The sequence below is a fragment of the Gadus macrocephalus genome, chromosome 16 (assembly GCF_031168955.1).
Source record: "Gadus macrocephalus chromosome 16, ASM3116895v1".
Lineage (NCBI taxonomy): Eukaryota > Metazoa > Chordata > Actinopteri > Gadiformes > Gadidae > Gadus > Gadus macrocephalus.
The window spans coordinates 10,573,581-10,589,896 of NC_082397.1; the positions used below are offsets into that span (position 1 = coordinate 10,573,581).

The window sequence follows — 16,316 nt, forward strand, 5'->3', positions numbered from 1 at the left end:
GGCGTGGCAAAGGGCGGGGCCTGGGTGGCAACGGCCCCCTCAATGTGTTTACCGTGCCGCCTCTGCTATGCCATGCCATGTAAATGAAAATAAATATATATATTGAAGTATAAGGGCTCTACTCTGCTGTGAAGAGAGGCTGACGGGTGTGCTCTGGTAGCCCCCCCCCTGTTTGAGTCTGTACCTAGTCGCTAAAAATAGACGAGTTTCTTATATCCACCAATCACTTCACAGTGTGAAAGCTAACCTTGGATTCGGTTCGGGATTTCGGGATCTGGTTACTTAAAGTTTGGACTCCCGAGAACAGATATCTTTTCATCTTACAAGCCACTCCTCTGTCTGAGAGACGATCCTATGCCTCTCCTGGTCCATCCCGAATGAGTGAGGCTGCTAGGCAGGACCCTGTCCCACATGTTTGCCTCTCTTTGGGTCTTTCGGGTCTTGCCTCTTTATAACCGCTGTGGTTGTTTCGCAGGTGTGTCCCCTTCTCAGACCCTGCAGAACTCTCAGACGCCACTAGAGGGCGACACCGATCCCCCTGTCCACAAAAAGGAAAAAAAGCATCACAGGAGAAGCCCCTATCTCTACCTGACCTCCCTGCTGCGGGGCAGGCGCTCTGACGAGGACCAGACGGGCATTTTGGCCAGCACAGACTGCGAGGGTCAGAATTATGGAACTCTACCCTGAACCTACAGTTAAAAAAATAATAAAACAAGGCCTGACCCATTGGATCTCGCTCTCTCTCTCTCTCCCTCTCTCTCCCTCTCTCTCCCTCTCTCCCTCTCTCTCCCTCTCTCTCTCTCTCTCGTTCTCTTTCTCTCTTGTTCTCTCTCGTTCTCTCTCTCTCTCACTCTCTTTCCCAAGCTACTCTTCTACAAAAAAAAAAAGCGTGTACAGCAGTGACAACACCAAGCTGAATCCTCAAGGATTAAAAAACCTGTCACTGGGATTTTTTGTAGTTCATGACAAAAAAAGGAAAAAACGAACAAAAAAAACACGATTGCATTTCTTTGTTTTCCCCCTGACTACAAGAGGGGGCTTCACCTGGAGAATAAAAATATGCTCTGAAATATATAATGTACATAAAATAGTAAGCCAAGGGGTGGGGGTTGGGGGGGGATCAAGTCCCCTCTTACAGTAATAAACTACGTGTTGGTTGAATAGGTCACAACAACAAACAAACAATCCACTCACTAGCCATCAACGGGGGGTCCATATCTTTAGGTGTTTGCAGCGAACTGTTAAAACCTGGTGCGTTCTCCTTCAAGGGGGCTTCCGTCTTACCTTTCCTACAATACAAATAGTGTCAGCATCTAACACAGGGTCCTTACCACAAAATATACCTCAAAGTAAGATACAGCGTTTCTATAACTCTTGCGGTATACTGTACGTACCCGACCTTTTTACACATTTAACAAGCGGTGCAAAACGGTTTTCCTTCAAACTCCACACTCCAGACACGCATTTTTTAAGCTTTGCTGAACTTTAACTTGCATATATATAAATATATATACTTTTTTTATTTTTTTTTGCTGATGAATTATCTAATGCCAAGCATGGAAACTCATAATCTTTAAACCATTAGAGGACATTGTCTCAAAGTGCTTGATGGTTGGGTTGTGTTTGAGCTCGTCACCGTGACAACGCTGTCACGACCAGGACGACGCCTAGTCTTTGATCTCGTCTAAGTAACTTGGGGACTCGCGTAAAAGAGGATGGGCTTCTAGGGTTAGAACAGGGTGACGAATCGTGTTGTATGTGTACTATGTGTTAAACTAATATGGACTCATTTGTGAAAGTGGCACATAGCTCTATGTGCCTTTTTTTGCCTTTTTCTCTTTGTTATTTTAACATAAGAATCAACTGCCTTTTCCTTTGCCTTTGTCATATTCGTCTCTTCTAGGAGTGAGGTGCTCCACGATTATTTGTGTAATGGTTTATTTCTCTGCCAAGGACATAGTAGAAAAAAAGGATGCTGCAGAAAATGCACTATTCTCGGTTTGTTTTTTAGATTTAGTTTTCTATTTTAATGGGATACCTGCTTTGACTGTGTATATTCTAATACTACAAACAAAACTATAACTGAAAAAAGTTCTGGGGTTACAAAATACACCTGAGCTCAGAAACTGTAAACTAATCCATTGTACCGGAAACAGCGGAATGGTACAGAAGCACTGTACATATGTTGTCACGCAGAAGGAAACGATTCATTTAGGATGTTAATTCATAATTCAAAGCAATCTTTACAAAATACTGGACTTGGCTACTTGCTTCACGAAGTGGGGAAAAAAAAACGGAACTGTTGCACGGGCAAAGAGCTGTACATGGAAGTGACAGGGGAAGCATTCAGAAGGCGGCCATTTTGACTGTTTCTCTCCTTAACAACTGTATATTACTTGCTAGCTACTTCTCTATGTTTGTTGATTTTTTTCAAACACTAACCGATAATGAATGTATGTTCTGATGTACAGGAAGTGAATGTCCAGACGACACAGTACATTGAATGACCTGACAACGCATCATTTAGGCGGCGGTTAAGAAAAACTAATTCATGAGTTGGCACAGTTAACATGAGGCAGTCCAAAAATGTCCCGTCCCTCTCTCCATTTTCCTCGAAACACGTCTTAAAAACAGGATCGTTATTAGTCGTTATGTCCGTTGATCTGGTTCCTTTACGTCCTAATGGCTACGGTAACTATTTGCTTTTAGTACATACTTTACAGTGATCTCAAAAAACCCTAGGTCAACCTTTTAGAAGACCTATCAGATAGATAAGCATCCAATACTAACTAATCAGATGTTTTCTAACAAATATACGCATGAACAAATCAAACCGATGGGTTACGTTGATTGATATATCATACTCTTTTGACAGGGGAGGTCGGTCAAAAGAGAGTCGGGCGAGAAATCTATGATTCAAAGAGCATATTCTACTTTAGGTATTGGTTTCATGTAAGATACGGGGATACAAAAAAATATCTATATTTGTTATGTACTGTACATGGTGTGTATTGTATTTGTAAAGATGAATCAAACCATGTTTTACAGGAAGATGGTTTATGTAAAAGAGGGTGTGTGCGAGAAAAAGTCGCAGTATTTCCAAGAGAGAAGGCAAGAAATTAGATTATATCGAAGAGAAAACCAATATTTGCTTACCGTACGGCTTTAAGTGAACAATGTTTCTAAAACATTTTGAGGTGCCTCGTTTGTCTAACTTTAGCAGACGTCATCGTTTTACCCCAGAAGATGGATGCTACATCTAAATGTCAGTACCAGTACAATGTATTATCGCTCAAGCCCGCCGGCTGCACAAAAAGATTTTAGTATCCACTGATGTACAGTAGGCTAGTCCTCAACGCTTTAGAAGCAGAAGTACTAGAAAAACATGGACACAAACTCCCCTGTCCCCCTCCCTGTGAAGAGCACACGTGTAGAACCATCCCAGAATCACTTGCCTTCAGACGTACCCCCCCACCACGGGCAGAACCGAACCCAAAACGAAGGGGTGTAGGAGGAGCCCAAGACATAGTCATAGTCATGTACAATACCTACTGTGCAACAGATTGTGTTTACATTAGCGTGATGAGCACGGGGAGGATGAAGAAAATAAATAAAGTGTGTTAGAGAGCCTAGTTGCTTTGAACATTACAATTTGGTGCTATGTTTAAACTTTGTGGTGCTGTAGGCTAGAGGTCTAGAGGAGACCTTTTCTTTTTCTTTGATTTGTGTCCACAAGGAACGATCCAGCCCTCTGTGTCGATCTAACAAAACCTTAGACTCTTAGACACTAGGTTTACTTTTAACATGACAGTTACATGTTGTGATGAGTGATTAGAGACTATTCCGAACACGGAACATATAACTATAACCTTGAATAATGGAGACTTAAGATTACTACTTTCCAGTGAACTCAACACTTCTTTCTATAGTGTTTGCGATGTGTGTCTGTGCTTCCAGGGAGCCCTCTCCAAAGTGAATATATCGATGATTTAATCTGTGTTGATATTGAAAATATTAACCTTAGCATGAGAGGGAAAAACAATATGGAGTGTCACCATTAAAAAAAAGAACAACAACTTTGATTTGGATGTTAGCATTAGCGTATCTAACGAGACACATTAGTGGCAATCTCTGAGTGCACATTCGTCTGTTTGTGAAGAAGAGCTTCTTGATACATATATCAAATACAGGTCTACACAGTTACACAAAGTTCAGTTGACAGCACTGTTTTCAAGCACAGCACTGCAGGGGAATCACCTCAACCACACCCTCTATCTCCTCCACCTTTTACAGTCAGGATCATACTGTACCCAGTGCAGCCACGAGTACTTACCAGTGCACCACCCTTTGTATTTCATAACTGGTTCATTTTGCGAAGATATTTGGAGTCGGTGGGTGGGGAGGGAGAGTAGGTGTGGGTGGGGGGGAAGCTACGACTCATGCATCCAACTCGATGTAGGTTATTTTGGTTTCATTTTTTGATTAATGTATGTAGTCTTCCGCAGGCTCTTTTGCTTACTTGACGAAAAACGTTGTGTGCAGTGTTCACGAGGGCTGCTTTCGGGAGGAACTGTTGGATCCAGTTTTTGTTTTCCGCGTAGAGCTTTTTTAGTGCACCGGTAGGTGCTGCTAGGATAATACTTGGAGCCGATTTCATTTTATTGTATTAAACTTGCATGTGGAGAAAAATACAAACACCTATTTAGCAATCATTCATGGACATCCAAACGGGCTGTTGTTGGACATGAAATAGAATATTTAGTATTTTCTATATTCTCTGTTTTTTCATGTGTACCAGCACTGGGAAACTAGAATGTATTATTACTGTAGGCTATAATAGGCACTACATTGTTGACTGTTTTAACTAATGCTTATACCCAAGCAAACCAAGTAGTGCATAAAAAGAAGGAAAACTAACTACACGTCATGTAATTTTCCACCCATTGAACTCTGTGCTGTAAATTCCATGTTTACATTATGTATTCCATGTCGTTTCGTGCACCAATTGTTACATTTTATCATTTGGGTTCCGATATGTTTCGACATTGTTCATATGTAAATATTTCAAAGCTAGAACATATAATACTTTTTACATGTGTCAGTTTTAGAACGATAACCTGGTGTGTGTGTGTGTGTGTGTGTGTGTGTGTGTGTGTGTGTGTGTGTGTGTGTGTGTGTGTGTGTGTGTGTGTGTGTGTGTGTGTGTGTGTGTGTGTGTGTGTGTGTGTGTGTGTGCGTTTTATTTTGGTTTGGTTTCACTTTATAGATTGTGTATGTCATTACATCAGGTATTTCGCGTCACTTAACTTTTACGTGAGCAATTAACTCATACTGTATGGTGCTGTACCAAAGCCTTATGTAAAATACTTGTATTAGGTTGTTTTTTTGTCCAGGGGATATTTTTTATTGTTTTTTTTTGTTGTCAAAGTTCTTGTGTTACCCACTCTTCATGTTCAACTGCCATCAAACTTTGTTCTTCGGAAAACATACAATTCAAACTATTACGCAGTTTAGGCTATTGCCACCTGTGACTTGACATGTTCCGGTCGCAGTCATAGCCGTATATATAAATATACATTGAAAGAAATGCATAGGCTTATGTATGATGGCAAAACACGACAGACATGGACCTAGCACAGGGTCCATGATCTATCTATGGCATGTCTGAGAGAATATAAAAGCAGTGCTGTATTCATATCACCATTTCATTTCATTTGCTTAGTCCCATACAAAATTTTACTCTCAAATTTTTGTATTTTGATATAATAAAAAAACGAAAAGTGATTGTAATTGTGTTATTGTCTTATAAAAGCACCTTTCACTGCCATCGTTGGGGATGTAGTTCAGCCGACCGACGCAAGATGTAAGCGTTGAGCCACGATGTGAGACGAGGAGATGAAAGACATTAATAATCAGGTCAAAGAAAAAAATAAGACCAAAGATTTTGGATCGAGGAAATAGGAACGAACCGTCTGCTGCAAATAAAAAGAATTTGGCTCAAAATCTATGATATTTTCCATTTCCTTCTTCATCCAAATCGTAATAACAAACTCAGTAAATTCACAACAAGTTATGATATTATATTAAAGACACATTTCTCAATACAGCTTTGTATATAAGCTGTATACAAAGTGATTGATACAAATTCTATTGCCTTACATCAATTTAAGATATATGTGATTATATTTGAATTTAACTATGTAAAGGCCATCATTGGCAATGACCTGTGGCTTAGAACAACAGACAGCAGCACCCCTATAAATATGCACCCACGTGTTATTGAAAGGACGCGAGCGGCACAGGTCTCCATCATCAAGAAATCAACAGATATGCCAAAATAAGCATTTACTGTTCATTTAGTTATTTCATTCTTGCAACACAATTCGTCCTCCCCCCAAACACTAGTATCTCCCTACGTCTGGCTGCCTTCTCCTCTTCTCCCGTCTCTCGGTCACTCACGGCGCGCGAACCTTCCTCCTGTCGTCCGCGGCCGGGCGCGGGCACGCAACCAGCTGTGCGCGCACCCCGTGACGAGTGCAGGATTTTCTCCAGAGCCGAAGAGGCGTCGGGATCCGTCGGGTCACACAGCAGCAGCGGCGACGCACCTTAAATTGTTGTTTAAACTTTCCAACAAACGCCTATGATGTGTTGTGTGACATATTGCCATGCTGCGGGAAACGACGCGCCTGATCGACGCGCCTGATCGACTGGCCTGATCGATTGGCTTCACAACGCTGTGCGTCTCAGAGGAAGCAGCAGAGAGGAGTACTCGCGTGGTGGTGCGGTTACAGGTAGGTGTTTGGCATGGGGAAGGCGACCGAAACCTGTGCTTAGATGATGGTGGAGAAGTTTCTCGAGGATGTTGACGTATATTAATGATTTATAAGGTAAAGCTGCGTGGTGAAAAAGCTATCCCGGACCTGCGCTTGTTGCGCAGAAGAGGCGCAACCATACTGTGGGCTGTATGGTCCAGCAACCTGCTCCCAAAGTTTAGCGCTTTAAATCAGGAACTACAATTACAAGTGAATGAAATGTTGACATACTGTTTCTGTAGCGAGTATCGCTAGGCTATGGACTGCAATCAGGTTACCCTGCGGTTATTACGATCGACGTGTAAGTCTACCTGTTTGGGTTGAATCGATCGATACATTCACCTAAATACTCAATGATCCTAATGTCATTTATTCATTTTGTCAGTATTATTTAATAATAAACCCTATAGCACCACAGAATACATGTGGGCCAACGAGTCTTTAGTGTTTCAGCCCGATCTGCTGTCTGTCCCACTCAGTCAGTCTGTCTGTCTGTCTGTCTGACCACTCAGTCAGTCTGTCTGTCGTCCTCATCGGTGATGCTGTCAGATCCCGTCAGATCGCAGGCTGTGTGGCACGGAGCTCTGTCGCCATCTCCGTCTGTGTGAGATGAAGTAAAGTTAATCACACTCCCACATTTCAAGCAGATTACATAATGCAAAGACTCCCTCCCACCTCATTTTAGATCCTTTTCCCCGCACACGCGCGCGCACACACGCACGCGACACACCGACACACGTACATGATCACCATGAAGGCAAGTTGGGCCGTGAAATATTAGTCAGCTGTAATATCTGTTCATATGCATGAGCAGAGGGGTTTACAGGTCAGGACCATGTGTCCGGTCGGGTAGGGGGGGGCTGGGTCTCCCATGGGGCACAGATTCAATGTCCGGGAGCCCCCCACTGAACCGCTGAGTCGTCTCTCCCATCGCCTCCTCTGTTTTCTTGCTACCTCATCCTCAGTCTTAAGGAGCGCATCCAGTCACGATGGACGGGGAGAGGTTACCATGGCAACCGTAGCCTCTCTTTCGCTCTTTCTCCCTCTCTCTTGGTCCGCCTCTCTCTCTCTCTCTCTCTCTCTCTCTCTCTCTCTCTCTCTCTCTCTCTCTCTCTCTCTCTCTCTGCCTCTCTCTACCTCCCTCTAGCTTGCTTGGTCTCTCACTTTCTGTCTCTCTCCGTACCTATCTGTCTCTCTCTCTCTCTCTCTCTCTCTCTCTCTCTCTCTCTCTCTCTCTCTCTCTCCCTCTCTCTCTCTCTCTCTCTCTCTCTCTCTCTCTCTCTCTCTCTCTCTCTCTCTCTCTCTCTCAATTCAATTCAATTCAATTCAATTGGTCATTGGTCTCTCTCTTTCTCTCTGTCTCTTTCTCTGCTCCCCTCTCTCTCTCTCTGCCTCTCTCTACCTCCCTCTAGCTCGCTTGATCTCTCTCTCTCTCTCTCTCTCTCTCTCTCTCTCTCTCTCTCTCTCTCTCTCTCTCTCTCTCTCTCTCTCTCTCTCTTAACTTCCCTGCTGCGTTCCAGAGGAGAATGCTGATTGGGAAACCTTAAGACAGAACGATAACTTATTGCCCTCCCTCACTGCCATCTGCCCATCTACCCAAAACCAATCTTCTGTTAGTCAGACAGCTCTCTGCAGCAACACTAGTCTAGTAAGGCTAGTTCATCCTCTGGAAGTGTGTGTTGCTATATAGGACAGACAGGAACCGAGCTACCAACAGCACGGCGCGAGGAGATATTTGAGGCCTCCACAGCTCCCCCTCCACCCACTCTACTTCCTGGCCATACTTTCTGGGTCTCTCTCTGTTTTCCGACACATAAAACGTGACTCATCCCTAACCCATTTACTATGGAGGCTAGTCTGATGTGTACTGGGCACCACTCTGTAGACCCCACGGTCGTTATTAATATGCAGGCATCTGTTCACGTCGAGCCGTCGTTGCCCATGTATTTAATAAACCACCAGATATATGGCCTTCACATAGGCTTTGCCCTAGTTCCCTTTTAGCATTTCTAGCATGTAGGCCATCGGACGCACACTGTCTCATTCTCCTCAACGACACACATATACCTTTGTCTGTGTGTTATTTGTAATTATGCAGACATTCATTTACAATTAGGTTATGTTATTATCCATAGTGTCGTACAACGAATCACACACACATTCACACACCGACGGCGGAGCCAACCCTGCAAGGCGAAAACCAGCTCGTTAGGAGCACTTAGGTGAGATGCCATGCTCACAGACCCCTCGCCGATCAGCTACGAGGAGCCTGGGATTTGAACTAGCAACCTTCCGGTTACCAGCCAACCTGCTCTACATCCTGAGCTAAGCCTCACTGAGGTCGTAATAAGATCCCAGGGCACTTATCGCAAAGAGTAGGGGATTCCCCGGTGTCCTGGCTAAAACTGCCCAACCATGCTCATTCAATCTGGCCCCCTAATCATCCCCCTGTATAATTGGCTGATTCATTAATTCCCACACTCTCCACCTCAAGCTGGTGGTTGGTGAGCATCCTGGCACCGATTGGCTGCCATGCATCACCCACGTGGGTCTGACACACTGGTGGTGGTTGGTGAGGTCCCCCCCCCCCCCCTTCACTGTAAGCACTTTGAGTTTCCAGAAAAAAAACGTAAATGTCATAGGTCTCATAGGACTCTTCCTATGTCTTGCCTATCTCAAAACCATAAAAAATATTTCCCATCAATGTATTTGCACAGCCTGTAGCATAGAGAATTTTGCATATTTCCTGTTTTAAATGTAAATTCACACTGCTGCAGTTTTGTTTGTTGAGTGTTTTACAAAAAAAACATTTGGGCACAACCGACTTGTTCCTGGATGCACGTCGGCAACTCCTCGTTTGATGACTCAACCACAGAGTATGCGTTTAGATATGTCTCAACTATTTACCTTGGCACCTGCCGTAGTTGATGACACTCATAAGTGAGATATGTCTTAACTATGTCCAATGGCGTATATTTTGCTTTGACGATTACCTCATCTAAACCTGTGTTGTCTCCGCTCAAAGCCATCCACATACAAAAAGAGCTGCTAAGTCTGTGACCAGACCGGCATCACTGGCCTATGAGGGCCCAGCGGGGAGTGTTGTCAGTCTTGCAGTGGGCCCTACTAGGCCTGTGCTGTATGTTAGTTAGTAGGTGCTTGGAAGGCAATGATTACAGTTATCATTAAGGCTTAATAGACAATTACCAGTTGGCCCAATCCTAATACAGGAAGCACATAACTAGGACTACTGCCTTTTTCTGAAGAAGATGGCGTAGCAATGTTCTGCACTTCTGACTTCTTCACACCTGTTCATGTTGACTCCACACAGCTTGTTTCGTCGAGCCATTTCTCAAGTCGATTTGTAACGTAGCGTATCGTTCATTCACCCAGCAGCGTTTCTTCCTGAGAGGCCAGAGATAACATTGTGCAACAGAGCTGGGTCTGGTTTAGCCTGTAGCCTATAAGTATGTTTGCTGTGGGGTTCTGCTGAGTCGGGGGTCTGGCAGTAGTGTCGGTCAGCAACACTGTGGTGGCCTGGGGCCAACTGTGCTGTTGGGAAGAGCTACTATGCCCTGGCTGACAATGCATCTCCGATCAGACGTCTGCCCTGTCAGGGACGCACTGTCCAGGGGATCATTTGAAACCCACCCAACGTATGGTATCGGTGTTGGAGAATATGGCAGAAACATGGGTTCAAACCCACATGGGTACAAAGTAAACCCATGTGGGTATTGGGTACAAGCCCACAAGCCCTCTCAGACAACGGGGTTTATGGAAAACATGCGTTGTTGTTTTTTGAAGGAGGAATATTAACTCTTTACCTCATAGTTTCTGTAATGTTTAGTAATGATGGTAAGAGTCAGTTCAACCGTCATTTTGAATGGCGAGAACCTCGTCAAATAAGAGATGACACCCCCGCTATTCATCTTCTGTAATCCTGAGCAGTTCAAGAGTTTGAAGGTTCATCCAAGTGTGAGGCTGTTTGTTTGGTCTCACCCCGGTGTCTTTGTTATCAAGGCTCATCCCTGTGTGCATGTTTGTTTTGACTCGTAAAGGGGAAATTGCACCGGTGCATTCAGTGGGGTCTGATTTCAAGCTTATCAGGACATTCTTTCAGTTAGGTTTCACTACAGTAGGGAAGATGGAGAGATAATCCACTTGGATCTACTTACACGCATCTCTGTCGTAGAGACAGAAGAAAATCCCACGTCTTGGCCACCAACGGCATTCAGACTCTGAATACACAAAGCATTCAAAAGTATAACAAGCAAGCTTTTATATATAATGTTTAAGTCGGCTATGGAATGTCTCCTCGCCGTCTCTATCTTGAGATTAACTTGACTTGGCTGGGTGGCCTTTTGAAATTAAACGAATGTCTGGGAGAAATAGCTCTGCATCGTTTGCATCTTCACCAAAGCACCTTGAGGGAGCTGAAGCATGATGTCATCGGCTATTACAGTGTCTGCTGGCTGCTGGATGTACAGCCTCGAGACCATTCTCGCTTTAGCCTCGTTGGGCTGGCGACGTCCAGAGCTTTCGTTTCACACTCCTCTTCTCGTTCGTCCTCCTCTCCATTCTAACCAACCACCTTTCCTCCATCTCTCCCTCCCTCCTCCTCCCCCTCCCTCCTGTCTCTGTCTCTCTCTCTCTCTCGCTCTTCCCCCTCCCACTCCTCCTCTCCTCCTCCTAAGCGGGCTGTTGCGGTAAGGCAACATCATGGAGGCTGGATGCGCGGTTGCCGCGGTGATCGAGAACGCTGCCTCCGGACCAGGGGGAGAAGCAGGAAGTGGTGACGTCCCTGAAGGGTGAGTCCCTTCGCATGAAACCGCTCGTAGATACGCAGCGCAGGCATGTGGGCGTGTGCGTGTGGGCGTGTGTGTTTGTTCCCACGCTAGGCATGTTGTCAGCCATGTGGAGGCTTGTGCCTTTCTGTGTACAAGCTCAAAATAGACTCAGTGCTAGGCTAGGCTTTGGTGCTGTGTGTGTGTATCTGTGCGGGTTTATGTGCAGGTGTGTAGGTTGAATGAGAGGATGGGTGAAAGAAAATCTGTCGAGTTGTCTATGCGGTGGGAGGGCGAGGACGGTGTGTTTGGATGAAGGTGACTGCATGCCCTGCTCTCGCTCACACCGTCGGTGAATGCAGATCGTAATCATTATGTTTCAGAGAGATATGCTCTCGTTCCCTGGTCTCTCCTGGGCCTGAAGGGATGAGGATACATCAGTCTGCCAGAGGAGCTTAGCTTGTCTGTGTGAACACATCTGTAAAGTGTTTATCGTTCTTCTCTCACACACGTTTTGTACGGTCTTTTAATCGATTTGTCTGTGTTCGTCCCTTCGTTGGCATTCGTTTGAATGTAATTTTAATCTATTTATTTTACGCCCGTCCGATTTATCAAGCCTCATTTGTTTAAAGTGAAGCACCTTTTGCACCTGATACTGCACGTGTGTTACATAAACATATCACAATGGTTATTGGTTATTGTGTCACTGTTTATTATGGTCCTGCTGGTTATGACTTTTGTCAGTATGAAAGGCGGGACGCCGTGTGACTCCCGTGGAGTGTGGCTCTCATGCTTAATAAAACCTGTGCTGATTGGACGAGGCCTCCACTCCCCAAGGAACTCACTGACTCACTGGGAAGTTTTCTGAAACACTCCCTTGTGGCTGGAGTGCGCTGAATAGAAGGGCTTTGGTTACCCCATGAACACACAAAGGCCACTCACACCAGGGCTGGCCAACATGGGCTAGCGCTGTGTTTGGTAAAGGATGGCCAGCTTCCTCGACGGTGAGGAAGTGGTCGAAGTCCCTCAGATGTCTGGGTCGATTATTACCTTGACGTGTTCATTATTCCAACATGTTTGTTTTGTTTCTGCTTTGTTTCCCCTTTTTGGTCTTTTTTTATCCACCTGTCATAGTGTAATGTATTCATCGCTGCCTGCCTGGTGGCATGCACACACACACACACACACACACACACACACACACACACACACACACACACACACACACACACACACACACACACACACACACACACACACACACACACACACACACACACACACACACACACACACACACACACAGTAACAACCTGTGAATGCCCCTCTCTCTCCCACCTTCGCCCTCTGTGTATCTGGACAAAGCGACCCACAATGTACAGGAACACTCATTGTTCACCATTCACGCCTTCTCTTACACCATTTACCTTTCAGACCTTGTGCCTCCGACGGAGCCAAAGACGCCACCTTACCACCACCAGCTATAACCCCCAACCCAGAGAAGACCCCCCAAGAGCTGTCCACTGCCAGGGTACGAACACCCACACACACGCCCATGTGACCCCACGGTGACCCGCGATTGGTCGACACACACCCGACCCTGCAGTTTACGACAGTCGGGAGTTCAAAGTCTGACGCGAGCGGGCTAGCAGTGTCCCGTACTGAATGCGTAGGGGGGGAATGGCCGCTGCGTGCTCACCGCGAGACGGCCGGTTATGGATGGTGGGTCGTTGACGTTGGCTCCTGTTTTACTCTCGGCCAGATGGGGAGCGATGACGTCACCGAGCCCCCCCCGGCGGCGGAGCCACTCCTGCGCTCCTGCGTGAGCACGGCCAGCATGAAGGTCAAACACATGAAGAAGTAGGTCCCACCCGCGACACCTCGGCTGCTATTATGGGCTGTAAACCAGGGCTCCTATCCAGGCCAGGGAGCCGTAAGACGAGAGAAAAAAAAGCGTGGATGGGTGTCAGGCGGATTAGTGGACCTGCTGTCTCCGCCCGTCTTCAATGGGCCCAGTGTCTTTTTGTTTGCTCTTCTTCCCTTGTTCCTTGTTTGTTCTCCGTTTACCCTGCTCTCTCTTTTACTCGTTCTCCCTGCTCTCTCTCTTACTCATTCTCCCTGCTCGCTCTCGCCCTGTCTGACTCAGGCTCCTTTTCTCTCAATCTCTGACTCCCTTGCCCCCTGGGTTTGATTGCATTCTTTCGCCCATTTTTTCTTTCTCTGTTCTCTCTTACACTTTCTTTCTCACTCTCTCTCTGCTCACACTTTCACTCTTTCTCATTCTGTCTCTGCTCTCACTTTCACTGTCTTTCTTACTCTCTCACTCTCTCTGCTCTCAATTTCACTGACTCTTTCTTGCTCTCACTCTCTCTGCTCTCTCTCAATCTCTCTGCTCTCTCTCACTCTCTCTGCTCTCTCTCTGCTCACTCTCTCTCTGCTCACTCTCTCTCTCTGCTCTCTCTCACTCTCTCTGCTCACTCTCCCTCTCCCTGTTCTCTCTCACTCGCTCTGCTCTCTCTCACTCTCTTTGCTCTCTCTCACTCTCTCTGATGGGCTGTGTTTCTCCGTCCCTCAGGCTCACCTTCACCAGAGGTCACTTCCCGAGGCTGGCAGAGTGCGCCCACTTCCACTACGAGAACGTGGACTTTGGCACCGTCCAGGTGAGGCCCACAGCGAAAGGCTGCTTGTGTTGTTGTAGGACAGCGTAGTGTCGAGTCTTTGTAGAGAGTCCCCTGTCTCCTTTTTGATGATACGCCAAAGTCATGAACACAGAATAAATACATTAGAGCTCATTTTTAAACGTATGGTAAATGGACTGTATTTATTGAGAGCTTTTCTAACCAGTAGCCACTCAAAGCACTTAATAACATTCACCCATTCATGCACACATTCACACACCGACGGCGGTGTCAGCCATGAGAGGCGACAGCCAGCTCGTCGGGAGCAGTCAGGGTGAGGTCTCTCGCTCAGGGACACCGAACCACTGAGCTAGCTGGAGCCGGGAATCGAACTAGCAACCTTCCTGTTACCAGTCAACCCGCTCTACCTCCTGAACAATGTTCGGCCCATATGTTTTCAAAAGATAAAGCGATACCACCGTCACTGTTTCAAAGGGACCTGTGGTCCAGTCTATGAGTTGGAATAAACGTTAGGGCATCAACCAGCGACAATGAACCAGTGAGCTGTGACAGAACAGAGCAGTTTCCCAGATGGCAATCCCTTGTTATCCCAGACTCCACAACAACCTGCACTGTGGCACGAGATAGATATATCTAGTATACATCCGTCGGGTTGTATACTGTAGAAATACTTGTGTAAATGCTTGTGGAGCATTTGTCGCTACAGCGATAATGAGAGGCAGCAGAGCAGACCTCGGTAATTTGTGAAAGTGGCTGTTAGCTGACTGGTTAGCCGACCCTCTTTGTTGCAATATCAGTAATCCGCCAGCAGGGGGCAGCAGTGGACCGTTTGCCTCCCCCTACGCCTTTATTAAGTGCACCTCCGCATGAAAGCATATGTGTATTATGTTACACTGATCCTGCCGGGGACAGCTACACTGCAGTAGTGCGCTAACACACCACGTTGTAGACTGCAGGCGGGATTGAAGCGGTTAAGCCGTTTGCAGTGACCTTGAACAGCTTACCACCAAGAAGATAAAGACGGACAGCCTGTACCATGAGAGAAATATCACTCCGGGGAATCTGCCATGGCTTTGCTGTCATGCTCAGTGCGCTATGCGCAGTGTATCTGAACACACACACATGCGCACTGTATTTGTACACACACATGCGCACTGTACTTTTGTACACACATGCGCACTTTATCTGAATAGACACATGCACACTGTATCTGTAAACACATGCACACTGCATCTAAATACACACAAACATACTGTATCTGTACACACACATGCGCACTGTATCTGTGAACTAACATGCACACTGTATTTATACACACATGAACAGTGTATCTTGACACACACATGCACAATTGATCTGTGCACACGCATATCTGCGTACGCACAATGCATACTGTATCTGCATACACACGGACACCAACACATATTCATATTAAAAGAAAGTCCGCTTTTTTGATTGTAAAATGAATGATGACATTATTATTAGTATTGCTACAGGCTTATGCATCGGGTCTACGGCTCGTCACCATGTGAGGAAGTTGAGTAACGTGAGAGCAGCAAGTCTTTGTCCCGGTGGTTGAATCGTCGCCGGGTCCACCCGTCTCTCTCTATTCATGGACAATAGAGGACAGGGCGGGAGGGGACACGGAGGTGATGTCTCTCCACTGCATCCTGCAGTAGGGTGTAGCCCCCTTCACCTCCTCAAACACACCTTCATTCAGACACACAGGCACACACACAGTCACATACACACACAGAGTAACATACACACACAGTCACATGCACACACATAGAGTCACATACATACACACACAGTCACATACACACAGAGTCACATCCACACACATAGAGTCAAATACATACACACAGTCACATCCACACACACAGAGTCAAATACACACACACAGAGTCACATACACACACACAGAGTCAAATACACACCCACAGAGTCACATCCACACACACGCACACATTCATATACACACACAGCCACATACACACACACACACACACACACACACACACACAGTCACATACACACACACACAGTCACACACACAGTCACACACACACACACACACA

At 45.9% G+C, this 16,316-nt stretch overlaps 2 protein-coding genes across 7 annotated transcripts in view; both read left to right on the forward strand.

The window, feature by feature from the left end:
• The window catches only part of igsf9ba (immunoglobulin superfamily, member 9Ba), a 61,180-nt gene extending 55,396 nt beyond the window's left edge, over positions 1-5,784 (forward strand). For 4 of the 5 annotated variants that reach the window (XM_060074740.1, XM_060074738.1, XM_060074742.1 and 1 more), the window contains one exon: positions 476-5,784. In XM_060074740.1, the coding sequence (XP_059930723.1) occupies positions 476-687 (212 nt within the window). In that variant the 3' untranslated portion in view covers positions 688-5,784. The remainder of the gene's footprint in view (positions 1-475) is intronic. The other variant, XR_009529617.1, reaches the window with a different exon arrangement.
• Positions 5,785-6,492: 708 nt separating this feature from the next.
• arhgap32a (Rho GTPase activating protein 32a) overlaps positions 6,493-16,316 on the forward strand; it is a 29,424-nt gene continuing 19,600 nt past the window's right edge. For both annotated transcript variants that reach the window (XM_060074921.1, XM_060074922.1), the window contains exons 1-5: positions 6,493-6,791; positions 11,507-11,620; positions 13,031-13,127; positions 13,359-13,456; positions 14,172-14,256. In XM_060074921.1, coding sequence (XP_059930904.1) covers positions 11,532-11,620; positions 13,031-13,127; positions 13,359-13,456; positions 14,172-14,256 — 369 coding nt within the window. In that variant the 5' untranslated portion in view covers positions 6,493-6,791; positions 11,507-11,531. The remainder of the gene's footprint in view (positions 6,792-11,506; positions 11,621-13,030; positions 13,128-13,358; positions 13,457-14,171; positions 14,257-16,316) is intronic.